Source organism: Paroedura picta, chromosome 5 (genome assembly GCF_049243985.1).
Source record: "Paroedura picta isolate Pp20150507F chromosome 5, Ppicta_v3.0, whole genome shotgun sequence".
In the NCBI taxonomy this organism is placed as follows: domain Eukaryota; kingdom Metazoa; phylum Chordata; class Lepidosauria; order Squamata; family Gekkonidae; genus Paroedura; species Paroedura picta.
This window is the reverse complement of record NC_135373.1, coordinates 47,339,921-47,358,787: the sequence shown is the minus strand read 5'-3', so window position 1 is coordinate 47,358,787 and position 18,867 is coordinate 47,339,921. Positions and strand designations below refer to the sequence as shown.

The following is an 18,867-nucleotide window of genomic DNA, read 5'->3' as shown; positions in this document are numbered from 1 at the left end:
CTTTGGGGAAACTAAACTTGTCTGGCTCTGGGTGGACAACTCCTCAAGAGCCCGCTATATATCTATCATCTTGAGTTCCACAGGGAAAAGAAGGTGATACAAGAAATTAATATTGATGCAAGAAATTAATGTTGCAAAATGCTTTGCACAGCTCTAAAATGAAATATGCTTCCGCCAAGCAAAAAACGGCCTGATACTGCACAGGTCAGACTCTAAGGCAAAAGACAATGAAATTAAGGTCTGAAACTGCCCTCATGACTTGCTAGTTATTTTAGCAACGCAAGGGTGGCATTTCAGAGTTACAAGGAAAGAAGCTGATTTGCATTTGTTGCGGACCGGACGGGTTGCAGCTGTACCATGATTTTAGCAATTGGACAATCCCACCATGTCCAGACAAAAGCCTTCCACTTTCCCTGCGCATAATGCAAAATCATGTATGTTACTGTGAACTGATTTGCACGTCATCCTTACACAGGGGCCATGCTAATCTTCTCTATATCACCTGTGAACTGATGTATACCAAGTGTGTGGTTTATACAGACCCAAAATGTCAACATGATTTATTTTGGGGTACAGTATATCTACCTGCTTGTCTGGTTATCACAGCTTTGTTAGGGTATGGGTTGGATCCAGCGGCGGATAATGGAAGAGGTGGGAAATTCTAACAAATGTCCCCTTTCCACTGCAGAACGCCACCTTGCCCCTTATGATACCCCTGGGGGGGGGTCTCATGACACCCCCACACATGTGTTCCAGATAGGGTTGCCAGCTCTGGGTAGGGAAATATCTGGGAGAAGAGCTGGGAATGGGAAGGATTTGGAACAGGGAGGAACCTCATTGAAGTGTAATGCTATGGAGTACAAAGTTGTCGTTTTCTCCAGGGAACTGATCTCTTTACTCTGAAAATGAGCTATAATTCCAGGGGATCCCCAGGTCCCACCTGGAGGCTGGCATTCCTAACCTCAGTGTGGATCTCAAGGAACATTTCAGGTTGCAGCAGAACAAGAAAGGCAAGAAAGTCCCATTCTGTTCTGCCAGTATTCTTGGAGATAAAGAATTTGGAGAGATAAATGCTATGTGATGCTCTTCTGTGCATGCCCACAATAATGTGGAAATGGTCTTGAAAATGAAGCAACATTGGTAGTCACAGAATTCCAGGAGTAAGTTTTTCTTATTAACACTTATGCTGTCCTTTCAGAAAGGATCCCAGAGAAAGATTTCTTTCTGGTCCCATTAGAATCATTACGTTAACTGATTTTGAAAAGATATATTTATTGTGTGACTTTTGATATTACTTTTTACTGCAGAGAAGGGGGGAAATCAGACCTAAAGATAATGCTGTCTCCTGTGCTCCCTATGCTGTTTTTAGATGTAGAAGGTTCCCCTATTCTGGCATGCTGGTTAAATTATGTCTATGTATATAACAATTCCTTAAATTCTTTTTTTTTAAATACACAAATCTGTTAATACTGCTTTGCAATGAGGTATAGTTTTGAGCAACAACACAGGATCACAAGACTTCCTGGATCAGATGAAAGGTTCATCTAGTCCACCACCCTGTGGACTAACCACGAGTTGCTAACAAGCAGGATCAAACCTCCCCTGTCCATCTGTCACCCTTTCCCAGCAACTGATATTCATGGAAATATTGGCTCTGAGCATGGAAACTCCACCAAACTGGCCCTCATGGAGAACAACTATTGAAGGACCTCTCCTCCATGAATTTATCTAACCCCTCTTTAAAGTCATCTTAGCTAAGGGCCGTCATGACATCTGGCTGCAGCAAATTCCAGGAATTAACGGTGCATGGCATGAAGAGGTATTCTCATGTGCCACCCACTGGATGCTTCCTCATTCTAGCATTTTGGGAAAAGGAGGGGGGAAAGTTGTCTCTACCCACTTTCCCCATGTCATGCATCATTTAAACCTCTGCCATGTACCTCAGCTTAGTCATCTTTTTCCTTCTAAACTCACACAAGCCACTCTACAAGAAGAACAGGAATTTTGGATTGACTCATCCTTTGCTGCTGACAGTTGGGTCACTGGACACCAAGCATCCAAACCTATTATGCATGTATCACCGCAGTCAATTTGCCAACCCTTTTAAATAGTTTTTTTTAAACATTTTAAAGCATTCCCATTTATGCATGTGCTGTGATACTGCATTGTTTCCCCCCTCAGTGATTATGCACCTTAAAAAGTTCTGACTGTAACTCTGGGAGTGGGAACTTCCTCTGTTGTGCTGCAATATCATCTGAACATCACTCTGGCAGATGCTGATGGCAGGGCCTCATGGGAATTGTAGTTCATGGACATGGAGAACTAAAAAGAAATTTCTGTGGGGACACACAGACTTTTGCCTTTCAGACAGCTGCTGAGCCAATGCAAGGTGGCAAAAGGAAGACCCCTCCACTTTGTCAACTTGACAAATTATCAAACAGTCCCCCCATGGTCACTGATCAGAGGTAGACTGCCATTGCAAATAATTATTTGTGTCATAGAGCTCCACAGAGAAGCTAGTTTTGTAGTCTCAGGGAATTCCATTGCTAGGTGATGCCATTCACATTCCAACTAGCTTTGCCCACAATTAGAATTTCAATTTCAGCTTTGCCAGAACTGCAGCCAATATCTTTAAAACAGAGATCCTGGGTCTGCATACATCAAGCTACAAAGGACTGATTTCTGGGGGAAATTGCTCTGAACCAGCCAGTTGCCAGAGAGCCACCTGGAGTCAAGGCAAAGCCCCATCCTTCCTAAGGAAAAGCCACATGAAACACCCAGGCTGTCCTCAGGCTATTACGGGCAATGGAGACTGAATCAAATTGCATGTTCACGAGATCGCTGACACTGAGGAGGCAGAAATCAACAGCAGGTGCCTCAAACTCCCATTGGTGGATGAGGGACTGAGAGCAGAAAAGGAGAAGAGACCAAAAACACGCAAACATGCATACATTAAAAAGACTGTCCTCAGTACCATCACACAAGAAAAGTTCCTGTAAATCTAGTTTGAGAAGCCTTGTTGAAAAAAACATTGCTGGAACCATGGGCAGCGTTTGCAATACAAAAACAGAAATTATACAATGGGTTTTACGCTGCGGAAATGGTGCCACATTAAGAATTTTAAAGGAAGACATCTTTTTTGGCAGTCTTGTTTGTGAGTTTTCTGTGTTTTCCTGGTCTATGTCTGAACATCAAATTTCAAAAATAGGCCTTGAATATAATCAGAATGGATTTTAAAAGCCACTTTGTTCTTTTCATTTTGGTTTTAAGACATTTCATTGATGTTTACCTGTTAGCTTGAGGGCTGAAGCAGGGCTTTGCTCTTTTAATTAAAACTAAAATTCTCACGATTTTAATCCACCATCCCTGGGCCATGAAAGCTAGCACTTGCAGCTCATCTCTTTAACAGTCCCAGTGACCACAAAGCGTTCATCCATTTAACATGCAGCTTTATTAATGAGGAGCAGGAGTCTCATTCTCCAACTGAACATGCACCAAAGTTTGAAATGTTTCATGATAATCTCTGGACAACATGATATTTCCACACAGGCTGTTTCTCACTATAAGGTTCATCCACATGTGGCTACTTTGAGTTAAGAGAGGGGCTATGGCTCAGAGAGCATGTGCTCCACATGCAGAAGGTCTCAGGTTCAAACCTCACCATCTCCCATCAAAGTAGCTTAACAGAGCTAGGAAAGAACTTTCTCTAATACCTTAAAGCAAGTCAACAACAGTGAGCTAGCTAAACCAGCTTCAAGTGTGGCGTCTTAAGTATATTAAGACTAGATTGTACTAGATGACCCTGGAGGTCCCTTCCTACTATATGATTCTAAGCTCCCAGAATTATGACTATAATAATCTACAATAGCCAGTGTATTTAAGCATATAAAATGAGGCCCTCTCTAATTATGAAATCCCCTTGTTTCAAAAATCCCATTTGAAAACCTTTCACATTTGCATGGAAAACAGAATTCACCCCATTATAAGAACATAAGAAGAGACCTACTGGATCAGACCAATAGTTTATCTAGCCCAGCATCCTGCCTCAAGTAGACCATTTCCACACTCGAGGATTTGTACCAAGCTGTAGGCTGGAGTTTGAGCTGGGACACGTTGCTCCATCTCTTCCTGTTCCTACATGCGGGAGCACTTGGGCTGGTGTACCTCGTCTACCCCAGATTTGTACTCCCACACAGGAGCCAGGCAGTGAAGTTCCCAGTACAGAAACAGTCATAAAAACACTGATAAGACACTGCAGTGGCCAAAATTCTCTGTTCCAAACACCCAATAAAAAGGATCAAGGCACATGGGAAATTCCTTGCTCTCTGTCCCAGAGGGAACACTGGATGGAAGGAGGAACTCTAGACCACTCAAGGTACAGTCCACAATCCACCTAGGAACCTTACAGAACGGGACCGCTTATCTCCTTATGCCCCGCCTCCACAGGGCATTATGCTCTATGGGTATGAATTTGTTGGAGGTCCCCAGCCCAAGGAAGGTTCACTTGACCTCATTCCCGACCTGGTGGAATGAGCTCCTGGGAGAGCTGAAGGCCGTGACAGAACTTTCACAGTTCTGCAGGGCCTTCAAGATAGAGCTCTTCCACGAGGTCTTTGGCTGAAGCCAAGGCAGTTAGATTTGGGCCCCTCACTGGCTAGCCAGGTCATCCTGCGCCCCTGGAATTATCCCCCAAGGCACTGTATCTCAGGGCCAATGGTACAGGGTGGAGGGGGGAATTTTTTGCCAGCAGGGGGTGGGTTAGACAGATTTTATCATTGTGTTAGTAGGATTTTATCATGGGTTGTCTATTGTTACCCACCATGAGCCATGTCAGTGGGAGTGGTGGGATATAAATGTGATTATAAATTAAAAAATAAAAATAAATATAGCTGTCATAGACAGCTATAAGATACTGATATCTACTGTAAATAATTTGAATGGTGTAGCAGATAGACAATCAAACTAAGATCTCGGAGATTCAGGATCAAATTCCTATTCGAGATGACTTTGGGCCAGTCACACATTCTCAACCTAACCTACCTTGCAGGAGCAATAGTGAGGTTTTCAGTGAGGAGAGGAGCAAGGGAAGGGAGAATTCTTTGCAGGAAAAATTGGACAAAAATTCTTAGAAACATCTATTGCTGAGGAATGCCCCCCCCCCCATTTAGACCCATTGCCTGCCTTGCATCATAGGAAGCTGTATACTGAATCAGGCCCTTAGTTATCAAGATCAGCATTGTCTACCCTGACTGATTGCAGGGTCTAAGGTCATGGTCTTTCCTATCACCTACACTCAGATCCTTTAAACTGCAAATGCCAGGGATTGAACCTGGAATCTTCAGCACACAAAGCAGATGCTCTGCCACTGAGCCACAGTGCAAAGCTTCCTTCTTTCCAGTCACTGGCTGACTGTCTACAGTAGGAGGCTGGGGGTTAGCCCTGGCTAGTGCTAAGACAGGGATGCTGGACGCACCATGTTAAAGATATTGAAACTCTTGCCTCCCCGGAAGTGGTCTTGCCAAGATATGCTTTCTTCTTTGTTTTTTTTTTGGGGGGGGGTACCCCCTTTCTACAACCTGAAAAAGTCTCAAAACAGTTTACAATTGTCTACCCTTCCTCTCCCCACAACAGACACCCTGTGAGGTAGGTGAGAATGAGAGAGCTCTGAGGGAACTGTGATGGCCCAAGGTCACCCAACTGGCTGTGTGTGGAAGAGTGGGGAATTAAACACAGTTCTCCAGATTATAGGCTGCTGCTCTTAAACACTACACCAAGCTGGGTCTCAAGACAGTGAGGCTGCTGCCTATTTGCTTCTTCCCAGAAGCATGTTTCCTAAAGTAAAGAGCGAATCTTGGCTTTCCTCCATCTCCCTGAAGCAGGAAGTACTTTAAAAGAGCCCTGGAAGCATCACCTTTGCATCTTAAGAGAGTAGCCTTTCAGAAACAGCTGCCTCCATTGTTGGAGGCTGCGTGGCCGAGAAGGTCCTGCCATCTGTGGAATTTCCCAAGGTTTTGTGAATGAATACAGCACATCATTTAAACTGATCCCAACTCCTATGGCAGCCAATGTCTGGGAGTGCCGACTATAAGTTCTCAGAATTCCAGAAGGAGTCACAGGTTCATCAAGGCTGGGGACCCCTGGAGCAGTTTTTCAAGTGCTTATTCCCTTGATTTCAGCAGCTTGCTTGGTAGAAGGCCAGTAGGTTTCCAGGTCCCCTGCCCCCCCCCCCTTCGCAGTCACCAGCAGGGGATAGGAGGGAAAGGTTGCCAGATCCAGGTTGGGAATATCCTAGAGATTTGAGGCTGGAACCCAGAGAGTACAAGGACCTCAGGGGGTACAATATCATAGAGTCTACCCTCCCAAGCAGCCATTTTCTCCAGGGGAACTGATCTCTGTAGTGTGGAGCTGCGCTGTAATTTCACAGGATCCCCAGGTCCCACCTGGTGGCTGACATCCTCTACAGAGGGCCTGACCCTTCTTTTTACACGAACATGGCATTGGCAGTGACAAACCAGCTGGATAAACCAGCCCTTCTCTCCAGCTACACTGAAGAGTCCCATTTCCCTGAGGAAAAATTAATAGTGGTGGTTCAAACATTATTAACGTCCCCTCAAAATGACAACTCTTTCTTGTTGATATATGGCTGAGCACTCCCTGCGGTTATTGACCTGATCAGAAAGTTTCCACCTGCTCGCACGATAATTACTGAGGGAGAAATATGTCCACAGATAACATCACAGGAGCGAGACAAAACAGCCAGGTTGTTTCTAGAACACAGGTAAACATAACTGGCATTGGCATGAAACCATTCATCAGTTAATACCAAGGATTGATAATTTAATACTTTTCCACCCTGTCTTTCTTCCCTGTGGGGACTCGAAATGCCTCTTCTTATTGTCTTTTCCTCCAGCCACCCTGTGAGATAGGGTAGGCTGAATGTGTATGACTGGCAAAAGGTCACCAAGGGGCGCTTCTGTGGCAGAGTGAGGGGCAAGTGAGGGGGAAATTCCGGACTGCACCTGAAGAAGCAAATGTTAGTGCGGAAACGGACGAAAAAGTCGACCCTTTAAAATGCGAATCCAAATTACCTCGCTAGTGCGGAAACAGTCTCTGTGGCGGCTGAGCAGGGAACAAACCTTCCCTTCTTTTTAGAAACCGACACCAAACTGCATCTCCCTCCCAAAGCCAAGCGGATCCAACCCCAAAGGCAGCCATTTTGTGGTAGCATTTGCAACGCTCCCCTAAAGCACTAGGGTTGCCTGCTCAGGGTTGAGAAATACCTGGAGATTTGGGGGTGAAGCCTAGGGAGGACTGAGCAGAATACAATGCCACAATCTTCAGGAGAACCAATCTAGTTTGGGAATTCCCGGAGATCTCTACACAACACCTGGAGGCTGGCAAACAATCTGCTGCATTTACAGTCCAGGATTTTGCCACTTCCCCAGTCACTCCATTTTTAAAAAACCCTGCATAGACAGGGCAGAGTTGTTGCCACCCCTTCACTCCTGCTTCTTCATCTTGTGGACTACCCCTTTGATAACAGTTACACTGGTTAAATATTTTGTGGCATTGATGGTTTCTGTTGATGCTGTTGGTTCGGACATTGGGAGCTCCTATGAGCACAGAAGTGCAGGTTAAAACACACAAACATCTTAGCTAGGGTTACCAACCTAGGGAGACCAGCCTCCAGGTGGGACCTGGGGATCTGGAATTACAGTTCCTCTCCAGGCTACAAAGGTTAGTTTTCCTGAAGAAAATGGATGTTTTGGAAGATGGACTGCACGGTATTGTGCCCCACTGGGCTCTCTGTCCTCCTCAGGCCCTATCTTCAAATCTCCAAGGGTTTCCCAGCCTGGATCTGGCAACCATACCTTGCCATCCCCCACCAGTGTCAAGGGGGGATATGCATCTCTACCCCAACCTCCAGGTGGGGCTTGGAAATCTCTCACAATTACAGCTGACCCCAAACTACAGAGATCAGTACCCCTGGAGACAACGGCTGCTTTGGAGGGTGAACTTGGTATTATACCTGCCTGAGGTCACTCCCTTTCCCAAACAATGCCCTCCCCAGTCTCCATCCCAAAAGCTCAAGGAATTCCCCAACTTGGAGTTGGCTATCCTGCCCTTAAAGGATGGTGCAAGCACGGCCAGAAGGGGATTCCATTTGTCTCAGTGGCCCGATGGATCACTATCAGTCTGGGAAAATTGCTCTGGATGCCTTCGCCTATTCAGACATTACAAAATGAAATGAGCGATGACACCTGTGGAGCACTTATAACACCTGAAACAAAAATGCAAGCAGATAGAAATTTTATTTTAATTTTTTAGAAGTAGGTTCCTAATTTCTCAGACCTGCCATGACAAGCCTGAGGAATGGATTTTTTAAAAAATATTTCAGTATCTGAATACCAAACAATCTCCTTCCACTTATTTCAAAACCCGAGGATTGCCTTGTTGATCTTGTCTAGGTCTGATTTGTAATTGGGAAGACTTGGGGCTAGGAATACATTGGCCTCTTGCCGGCTCCCAGCTAGGATAAGTGACCATGCTAGCTAGACCAGAGACTAGTGAGAACAAAATTAATTGGCAGAGGGAAGGGCCTCTGCTAAGTGGATGTCAATCACAAGCAAGTAAAATACACAACTGGGTCAATGGAGTCTATCCAGGGCGGCCTTTGGCATGCCAGAAGTTCCCCAGTCCTGCTGATAGGTAATGGTTATGGCAGGATGAGTGGCATAAAGGGGACAGATCCTTTGTGAGACATTAAGGGATCTGTGATGGATGAAGCCTCAGGATGAAGAATAATTTGGAAAGGAGCAAAATCCTCTCCAATGCCTTTTCATTAGCACCAACCAAATTGGTGCAATACCTTGAGCAAGCTTTTGAGCATACCAGAACTCCATGGAGGAGTGGAAGGCAGATTTTTAAGAGCCATGGTATAATTTGGAGAGACCAAGCTGAAGATATTTCCTCATCTTCTTTTTCCCCAATGTGGATCCAAAGCAACTAATAAAATCACTCTCTCCTCCTACATGTTATCTTCACAACCGCCCTGTAAGGGAGGTTAGGCCAAGAGAAAGTGGCTGGCCCAAGGCTACCCATCAAGCTTCACAGCTGAGTGAGGATTTGAACCCAAGTCTCTTCCAAATCACTTAACCATTAGGGCAGCACTCTCTCTCCTTTAGCTGTGGTTTTCAAACTGTAGACCTTGCATGAACATGAATTCATCAGCTGAGGAACACCTAAATATTTGCCACACCAGTCTAGTATGTTGCAGGGGATTCTGGGCCGTCCCATGATGCAGATGTTTTGAGTCTCGACGTTACCCTGAACTTACTGAATGTGTATGCCTAGATCAAGGATGGCCAAACAGCGGCTCTCCATCTGTCCATGGACTACTACAATTACCATGAGCCCCTGCCATGGACATATGGATTATCTCCAGCTGCAAACACTTTCCTGCAGTAGCCCATGGCAGGAGGGAAAAGTCCTGGAAGGCAAAATGGCCTTTAAAGAAACTTATGAAAGTCATTAAGGTGTAGTGGTTATGGTCTTGAGCTAGGATCTGCGATCCCAGCATTCAATTTCCTGTACTGCCATGATGCTTGATGGGTGATCTTAGGCTGGGCATTTGCTCTGTCTATAAGCCTAGCCTACTGCAACAGTTCAGGAGGATAAAAGGGACAGAAAGCCAGCATGGTTAAGAGCAACAGCCTCTAATCTGGAGAGCCGGGTTTAATTCCCTGCTCCTTGGGCCAGTCACAGTTCTCTTAGGGCTGTTCTCACATAACAGTTCTGTTAGAGCTCTCTCAGCCCACCTATCTCACAGAATGTCCGTTGTGGGGAGAGGAAGGGAAAGGTGTTTGTAAGCCTCTCTGGGACTCCTTTGGGTAGTGAAAAGTAGGGTATAAAAAACCAGCTCTTCTTCTTTTTCGTCTGGCACCGTATTACTGAATTTGTTTCATGCTTTCACTGCATCACTTTCTGATTTCTATAATCCATTGTTTGTGTTTCATGTCATGTTGACTTTTATACTGTTTTATTGCATTTTTTGGCCTCATAATCCAAGCTTGTCCCAAAGCCTTAAATTGTTCCGATTTTTCCGCTAAATTTTTGCAACTTTTCTTAAGTCTCAGAGAGAAAGGCAGACTTTATAAAGTAAAATAAATTTTTAAAGATCTGTTATGAGGACAAAATGAGGGAGGGAGAGCCCTGTATGGCGCTCTGAGCACTCTGAAGGGCAAGCTAAAAAGGTCACTAGCTAGGTTGGGTTGCCAATCCCCAGGTGGTGGCTGGAGCTCTCCTGGAATGACAACTGATCTCCAGGCAACACAGATCAGTTCACCTGGAGAAAATGGCAACTTTGGACAGTGAACTCTATGGCACTCTTTTATACCACTTTTTAGTCTTTCCCCTCCCCAAAACCTGCTCTCCTCAGGCTCCACCCCCAAACATCCAGGTATTTCTCAGCTCAGAGCTGGCAACCATCCTTTCTGATTTTTTTTCTTGCACAATGTCTACTAAACTTCCCAGTGGTCCAAAGGTCCTCCAGAACATAGCTGGAACAACCCTGCACGGGCACATACTTTCTGCGGGTCTTGGGAAACGCTGCTGAAGCTAGAGGAAAATATATTCAAGAGTCTATTTCACCTCATTTCCATGGTCCACGGCTCCCACTTCCACCCTTGCTTAAGAGCAAGATTATAACGCCCTAGTCTGCCATGCAATGAAGCCAAAGATAATGTTCTGTTTTACATAAGGAATGTCTAGCATATGTGCAAATAGAAGCATGAATATTTAAACATGTTGGGCGTTAGCATGTGTCTGGCCAGGATGCCAAGAAGCTCCTGCAAAGGAAATGCATCGGTTGTAATTGGAGACTTAAAAAAGAAAAGAAAGGCCCTTGCAGAAGTTCAACCAAAGTCTATTAGCAAAGCTGGGAGACAACAGCAGGCCTTCAAGACCCACGCCCTGTCCAAAGGCACGGCCATCCACTTGCACACAGCCTAATTCCACTCAACCTGCCAATTAGCCAAGACATGTAAATCATAACAAGCTAGAAATTGAGAGGAAAATGACACACACCACCAAATGGTCTACTTGTAAGGCACTGGGTGAGAGTTGGCACAATGGTGATTTCTTTTCACTATGTTGCCGTAACGCAAATCAATAACTGAGGGGAAACTGTCATCCCTTCCCACATGCTCCATGCCTGGATTTTAGCACTGTCCAAGGCAGATGTGTTGAGTTTGTGTTTGCAGGTTGCATCCAGGAAAAACAGCAGCAGCTGCTTTGGGGTCAGACAGGGAGGGGACTAGACAGCTTGCAATTGACTTTCCTTCTTCTCTCCACAACAGACACCCCGCGAGGTAGGTGGGGCTGAGAGAATGGTGATTGACCCAAAGTCACCCACCTGGCTGCATGTGAAGGAGTAGGGAATCGAACCAAGTTCTCCAGGTTAGAGGCCGCCACTCTCAACCACTACACTATACTGGTTCTTAGAAGGGTTTGACCAGTGGCTTTTCATGCTACAGACATGAGGCTCTTGCTGTACGCACATGACCCGGATACTCCACCAGGCAATATGTTGTAATGGTTACACATACAGTCAGCTGGGTGACCTTGGGTTGTTCACAGTTCTCTTAGAGCGCTCTCAACTCCCTCTGCCGCACAGGGTGTCTATTGTGAGAAAAGGAAGGGAAAGGTGTTTGTAAACCATTTTGGAACCGCTTCAGAGTTTTGCCCAAATCCTAGAGCATTGCATCAACCCCAGTGACATGACATCATGTCTGGTATTCACCAGAAGAAATGTCACAATGCCATACATGTGGCTAATGAGCTTCCAGTTTGTGTGAACAGGATACTTCATGTAAAACCTGTAAAGGACAATCGTGTGGATCCTTCCATACACACCACTCCAGTATGGAGGCAAAGTGGAGTAAAAGGTCCATCGGGAAGCATTCTAACCCGGACGTACAGAGCCATTTTATGCCATCCAATTATTGTTCCTTCTCATAGAATCATAGAGTTGGACGGGGCCATACAGGCCATCTAGTCCAAGCCCCTGCTCAACGCAGGATCAGCCCTAAGCATCCAAGAAAAGTGTGTATCCAATCTTTGCTTGAAGACTGCCAGTGAGGGGGAGCTCACCACCTCCTTAGGCAGACTATTCCACTGCTGAACTACTCTGACTGTGAAAATTTTTCCCTGATATCTAGCCTATATCGTTGTACTTGGAGTTTAAACCCATTACTGTGTGTCCTTTCCTCTGAAGCCAACGGGAACAACATCCTGCCCTCTTCCAAATGACAACCTTTCAAATACCTAAAGAGGGCTATCATGTCCCCTCTCAACCTCCTTTTCTCCAGGCTGAACATTCCCAAGTCCCTCAACCTATCTTCATAGGGCTTGGTCCCTTGGCTCCAGATCATCCTCGTCACTCTCCTGTGTACCCTTTCAATTTTATCTACGTCCTTCTTGATGTGAGGCCTCCAGAACTGCTGTTGTTGTCAGCCATTCAGTCATGTCCGACTCTTGGCAGCTTTATCTCATACTCTGACAAGCAGCAATTCGCAGGCAGGCAAAGGGCTAACCAAGACCTTTTAACAGTGGATGTCAAAGGCTGAACCTTGTCCTTTGAGTAAGCTAAACATGTGTTCCACTTAGGACTGCTAGATCTGGGTTGGGAAATACCAGGAGACTTTGTGGGTGGAGCCAGGAGTGGGCGGGATTTGAGGCAGGGAGGGACCTCAGTGGAGTACAATTCTGTGGAATCCACTCTCCAAAGCAGCCATTTTCTACGGGGGAATTGATCTCTGTCTTTGGAGATGAGCTGTAATTCCAGGTCCCACCAGGAGGCTGACATGCCTAGCACTACATCTGAGCCACAGTCTCCTTCACCTAATGTGTAGGCTAATTAGTGCTGTTGCTGACACCATGTCTTGATCACCAGTTATTACAACAGGCCGGATAACAAGAATTAAAATATACGGCGGCGATTTTCCAAAATCTTGACAAAGATAGATGGCTTCCGGACAGACACACACACCTCAGCCTCGAGGGACTGGTGCGTGGCAGAATCAACAGGCAGTTTGTCCCTGATTTGAAAGGACAGCCCTTTATTTCCAGACTGTATTTATTTTGTTATTGAGTTCCTTGTCCTGCAGGCCCTTTCTTCAAAAACAAAGATGGGCCTTCAGCCCCAAAGCTCCCTGGTGGCCCATATTTTAAACTGGAATTAACCTTCAGCTGCACTCACAAAAACAAAAAACACAGACCCAGTTTGCACTCTTCAGATACTCAAAACAGAAGCGGGCAAAGATTTGTTTTTTGCTGCTGCAGAAGTCAAAGCTAGATCTAATGGGCTTATATCCCTAAAGGGGAGTTCAGTTAAGCATTAGGAGAAAATTCCTAATAGTGAAGGAGAGGAGGAATCCAGTGATAAACTGTCCTGAGCACAGAGCTCACTCCCTCAGAGGCACAGGAGCTAAGATTGCCAGAGCTAAGTAGTGGTTAAAGTGGCAGACCAGAATCAGGGAGGCGCAAGTTCAAATTCCCACTCTATCATGAGCACTCACCCGGTGAACACCCTGCAATTCACCTACCTCCCAGGGCTGTTGTGAGGATAAACGGGGAAAGAGGAGAGCAATCATGGGGAGAAAAGCAGGATATTAATTAATTAATCCATCAAGCCCAGTTTTAGATATACAACAGAAAGGTACAGAGGGGGAGATGTTAAAGAGACAGGATCAAAACTAGAGCCTGTCCAAAAGAAAGTAAGATGATCTTGGCATGGGTGTGAGACACTCCCATCTGTCAGTCAAAATGTAAAATCTAGCTCAGGATGTTGTTGAGTGGTAAGACCAAAGTTACAGCTTTATAGATGAAGCAGCTGAGATCTCTGCAGGGCAGGAAATGCAAGATATGAGCATCTAAATGGAATAAGACCTGCCATCTTATTAAGATCTGACTGAAAGGGAGTGTTAATCTTCTTGATTAATCCAACTAGCATCATAAAATCATAGGGTTGGAACGGGCCATACAGGCCATCTAATCCAACCCTCTGCTCAATGCAGAATCAGCCTAAAGCTTTCCTGACAAGTGTTTGTCTAGCTCAGTGGTTCTCAACCTGGTGGTCGGGACCCCTTTGGGGGTCAAACGACCCTTTCATAGGAGTCGTGGCAGGGCAAGCAGCTTGGCCGGTGGGGGGTGCCATCCACACAACAGCCTTGCGGGGTAGATCGAGATAGAACGTTCGTCAGACAGACGAACAGTGGCAGTGGAAAAGAATGAGATCAGCATGGTGGGACAAGAGGCAGAACTGAACTGAGAAACCCCAGGGGAAAATCAATTTATATACAATCATGAACAATGGATCTTCATGCCATTGGTCAGTTTCGTTTTAGTTTCTGTGAAAGAACCCTTGCCTAATTTTATGGTTGGAGGAACCCCATGAGGAACCGTATTAAAGGGCTGCAGTATTAGGAAGGCTGAGAACCACTGGTCTAGCGGCTGCTGGAAGATTGCCAGTGAGGGGGAGCTCACCACCTCCCTAGGCAGCTGATTCCACTGCCGAACTACCCTGTGATTCCTCCCCTCATATCCAGCTGATACCTTTCAAAGCATAATTTAAACTCAGTACGGCTGGTCCTATCCTCAGCTGCCAACAGGAACAGCTGCCTGCCCTCCTGTTGACAACCTTTCAAATACTTAAAGGAATTGTGTTCCCTCACAGCCATTAACTACGAGTGGACTTCTGCTTTAATTTGTGACTAAAAAGAACTGTGAATACGCATTCAAAATCAACAGTTACCTAAGACTGGGGATCTTAAAGAAGAGATCAGACAGCCATTTGTTAGGAATGTTCTGATTTTGGACTACTGGAACACAGAAGAAAGTTGGGCCTCTAAGGCCCCTTTTATTGTGATTAATATTCCTATCAGGCACAGAAATATGCATTTATCGACTGTCTTTACTGTCCATTGTACTTCTCAGGTCTCAAAAGAGGAAACTGGTATAGGAGCACAGGCCACACTTTTTGCACACTCTGTTTCCAAGTTACTTCAAGAAGAAAAGCAGGTTTAAAAAACCAGCAGTGCCTTTAAGAAAATCAGGGTGGATCTTGCAACAGCTTGGTTCCAATCTGAGCCACATTAGATCTCTATCAGCAAACATAAAATTTTTAGGACTGTCAGCAAAAAGAATTTTAGTGGAGCCAATTTTTAACCAAGTGATCAGCTAAACATAACTATATTTATAGACCCTACATTTTCTTTAGCTCTCTTGCAGGGAACAATAACTGATGTAATATAGATTGCCAGAGCTACAAAGACCCTAATTCAAGTTCCCTATCAGCCACACAAAACTTTTTCTTAGCCTAGCCTACCTCACAGGGCTGTTGTAAAAATAATGATGCTTGTCACTGAGCTTCTTGAGGAAAGGCAGGGGGGGAAATAAGAGATGGAAATGTCAGATTTAATGCACTAACAATGCAATCCTAATAACCCTTTTCAGAGAACCCATTGAATATACTGGAGCAGGATTGTTCAGGATGCCTGTCACATGCAAGTATTCTTTACTAGGACACCTTTAGCCATTCCTACCCCCATTCCAGTAACAATAAAAAGATAAAAATATGACTTCAAATGTCAACCCATCCATTTAAAACTAGCCCACACAAGAAATCAAATAAAAGTTTCTGTGCTGAAACGCTCAAGTTTTACATGCATTCATTCCACATGGTACTGACCAGGTCCAAGCATTTGACAAGGATGCCAGTCAAGCCTTCTATCATCCAAGGGGACCTGGGCATGAGAGCCATAGCAGAGAGGAACATTGGGGGGGGGGACTGCCCTATAAACCTGGTCACCTCTCTCCTTTCCTTGTAGTCTCTTTGAGCCCACTCCCACTACAGACAAACCTCATAACGCTTCCTGCTCTTTTCCCTTCTCCTCCCAAATACCTGTTCCTAGATAGTACACACCAAAATGGGACACCAGCGGTTCAAATTCAAATACTCCACATGAGTTGTCACAGGGCCAGTGCTGTAGGAAGAGATCCCAGACAGGAGAGAGAAACAGAAAGTCCAGTCTCCGGTATCTTTGACGAGACACATCTCCGTCTCTGAACCCCCAGAGTTAGCCCAGACAGAACACCTGCTGTTAGGAACACTTCCCAAACCAGTTTCTCCACGTACCTGTCTGCCCAAGACACAGGTGCTACGGTGCCTGTTCCCTCAGCCGTCTCGCCATCCCCTGAATGCAGCTGATCTATCGCACTCCCGTGCTTATGTTGCCCTGGGCTGGGCTCTGATCCCCACTGCGGTGACACCTGTCTCCCAGTGGCAGGACTCAGTATCGGCCCGCGTGCCTTAAAGGTTCCCACCCCGTGCGGCTCAATGCAGTTTTGGAATTCCTTGAGCATTGACAGCCGGGGAGCCGGTCGGGCTGGTTCCTGGCAGTGACGTCGGTCTTCTGTTTTCTCTAACTCAGCAACCCCCGGAGAAAGTGTTCCCTCCCTAGACGAGTGGCACTCTAGTCCTTTCTCGCTGCAGTGAGCTGATGGCCTTGCATCCACGATCCTGTCTTCTTCTTCTTCTTCCCTGGTCAGAGTGATCAAGATCTCATAGAGGATCTTTGGAGAAGTCTTGGGTTGCCTGGTTTTAAAAGCAGAGATGTCGTCCCCATGCAGGCTTCTGGTTGTGGTCTTCAATTCTTCTTCCCCAATGCTGTGCCCCAGGATGGATTCTCCAGGGCTGCCTGTGAAGCTCAGGTTCCCCAACTCCCCTGTTCCAGTGGGACAGGAAGCCTGAGGGCTTAAATGCTCTTCAAACATATTTTCCGCCCACTCCGAGAGGGACTCTAGGGTACTGCAGGTTTTCTCCTGTACTGGGAGAAGCTTGAAACTATCATCTTTCATTTGGGGGGAAGCTAGGCCATCCAGAGAAGAATTAGTGATGGAAAAGGTCGAGTCACAAGAGTTCCCATCTCCCCAGGACAGCAAAGAGTCAAAAGATGCTGATGGAAGTGGGCTGGTGCTCACAGAGTCTATTTTGCTACTCTGAGAAGACAACTCAAATCTCTCCTGGCTTGGAGAAGGGCAGAGATCAGACCTGCTCCTCATGTCCAAGTCGCTGCCAACTGCTGGTCTGTGGAGCCGCCCCAAAGGCCAAGGACTGTTGGATGGACTCCCAGCATGCTTTGGGAATTCAAGATGGCTGTTCTTCTGCTTGCGCCAAGCGAGGCTCCCAAACTTGCGCAGAAGGCCATTCTTCCAGAGATCGGGCTCAGATGAACTCAGACCACGGGCCTGTGGGGTGAAAGGGGGAGCTGTGAGAAAAACCAAGGAATGAAGTGACAATTCTTCTGACCGAACAAGCACTTTAGAATCATAGAGTTGGAAGGGGCTATTCAGCCCTCTAGCCCAACTCCCTGCTCAATGCAGAATCAGTCTAAAAACATCCAGGATAAGTATCTGTCCAGCCGCTACTTGAAGACTGTCAGTGAGGGGGAGCTCAACAGCTTCCTTAGACAGCCGATTCCACCGCTGTGCTATTACAACTGTGAAATTTTTTTTCCTGATAGCATTCTACACGTAGTTTAAACCCCTTTACTGCAGGTTCTCTCCTCTGCTGCCAACAAGAACCTTTACTTGCCCTCCTTCCAAATAAAGACAGCAATCCTGTCCTCTCTCAACCTCCTCTTCTCCAGGCTGAACATTCCCAAGTCCCTCAACCTTTCCTCATAGGGTTTGGCCCCCAGGCCCCAGATCATCCTTGTCACTCTCCTCTGTACCCTTTCAATTTTGTCCATGTCCTTTTTGAAGCAAAGCCTCCAGAACTGCACACAGTACTTAGGTGCAGACTGACCAATGTGGTATACAACAGGACTATGCCATCCTGTGATTTTGATGTGATGTCTTGGTTGATACACCCCAAGACTGCATTCTAGTGTAGGGGTGGAACTGTCCAGATGTCCATGGACTACAATTACCAGCTGGCAGGGGTTCATGGTAACTGTAGTCCATGGACCATCTGGAAGGCCACAGTTTGACCACCCCTGTTCTAGTGAATCATCAGAGCAGGGATGGTGCATAGAAAAAGCATAATCCTCTTGTCAAAGATTTTACTCACACTAGAGCGGTATAGTAGAATGGACTAGAATCTGCCAGGCACAGGTTCAAATTCCTTGTGCTGCCATGAGTCTCACTGGGTCAATCTTGGGCCACTCACCTACACACTGAGTGATTCACATCACAAGGTTGTTGAGAGGATATATAAGGTCTTCTGAGTTTCTTGGAGGGAGGGTAGGATTAACGTGCACTTGTTGGACAAACAGGCAGACAGACCCACCCAAAATGTTATCATAACATTTATGGGGTTGGTTGAAAATTCCAAAGTGCTTAGAGAAGAAGCCAGGTGTAGTAGTAGTAGTAGTAGTAGTAGTAGTAGTAGTAGTAGTAGTAGTACATGGATAAGAGTAGGGCCAGAGTGAGTTTAATGCCCAAATTTACAGAACTACCACTTCATGCATAAAGCTTTTCTTCCAAAGTCCTTGTAAATCAGAAAATCAGATGTCCCTCGCCACACGTAGAATAAAAAACCCACACAAGGAAATTGTTCCACACAATCAAGCAACAGCAAGGCAAGATGCTAAGTGTCCCATGAAAATATCAAGCCCTTTTCTCCTCTCTAGCAGTTGTGCAGGGATCCAGATGGTGGCCATGATTCAGAAGAAGAGTTGGTTTTATAACCTGCTTTTCTCTACCTGAAGGAGTCTCAAAGCGACTTACAATCGTCTTCCCTTCCTCTCCTCACAACAGACACCCTGTGAGGTAGGTGGGAATGAGAGAGCTCTGACAGGATTGCTC

The 18,867-nt window shown here is 45.8% G+C and overlaps 1 protein-coding gene and 1 non-coding gene across 4 annotated transcripts in view; both read right to left on the bottom strand.

Annotated features, from left to right (window-relative positions):
• The window catches only part of CRYBG2 (crystallin beta-gamma domain containing 2), a 98,142-nt gene that overhangs the window by 51,419 nt on the left and 27,856 nt on the right, over positions 1–18,867 (bottom strand). The window contains exon 3 of one of the 3 annotated variants that reach the window (XM_077337728.1): positions 16,196–17,307. The exons of 1 other annotated variant lie outside the window; for it this stretch is intronic. In XM_077337728.1, coding sequence (XP_077193843.1) covers positions 16,196–17,307 — 1,112 coding nt within the window. Of the gene's footprint in view, positions 1–15,982; positions 16,115–16,195; positions 17,308–18,867 lie in introns of those variants that run through there. One more of the 3 variants, XM_077337730.1, reaches the window with a different exon arrangement.
• LOC143839202 (U6 spliceosomal RNA) lies at positions 431–538 on the bottom strand. The gene has a single exon (XR_013231657.1). It is a non-coding gene; the product is annotated as a U6 spliceosomal RNA (small nuclear RNA).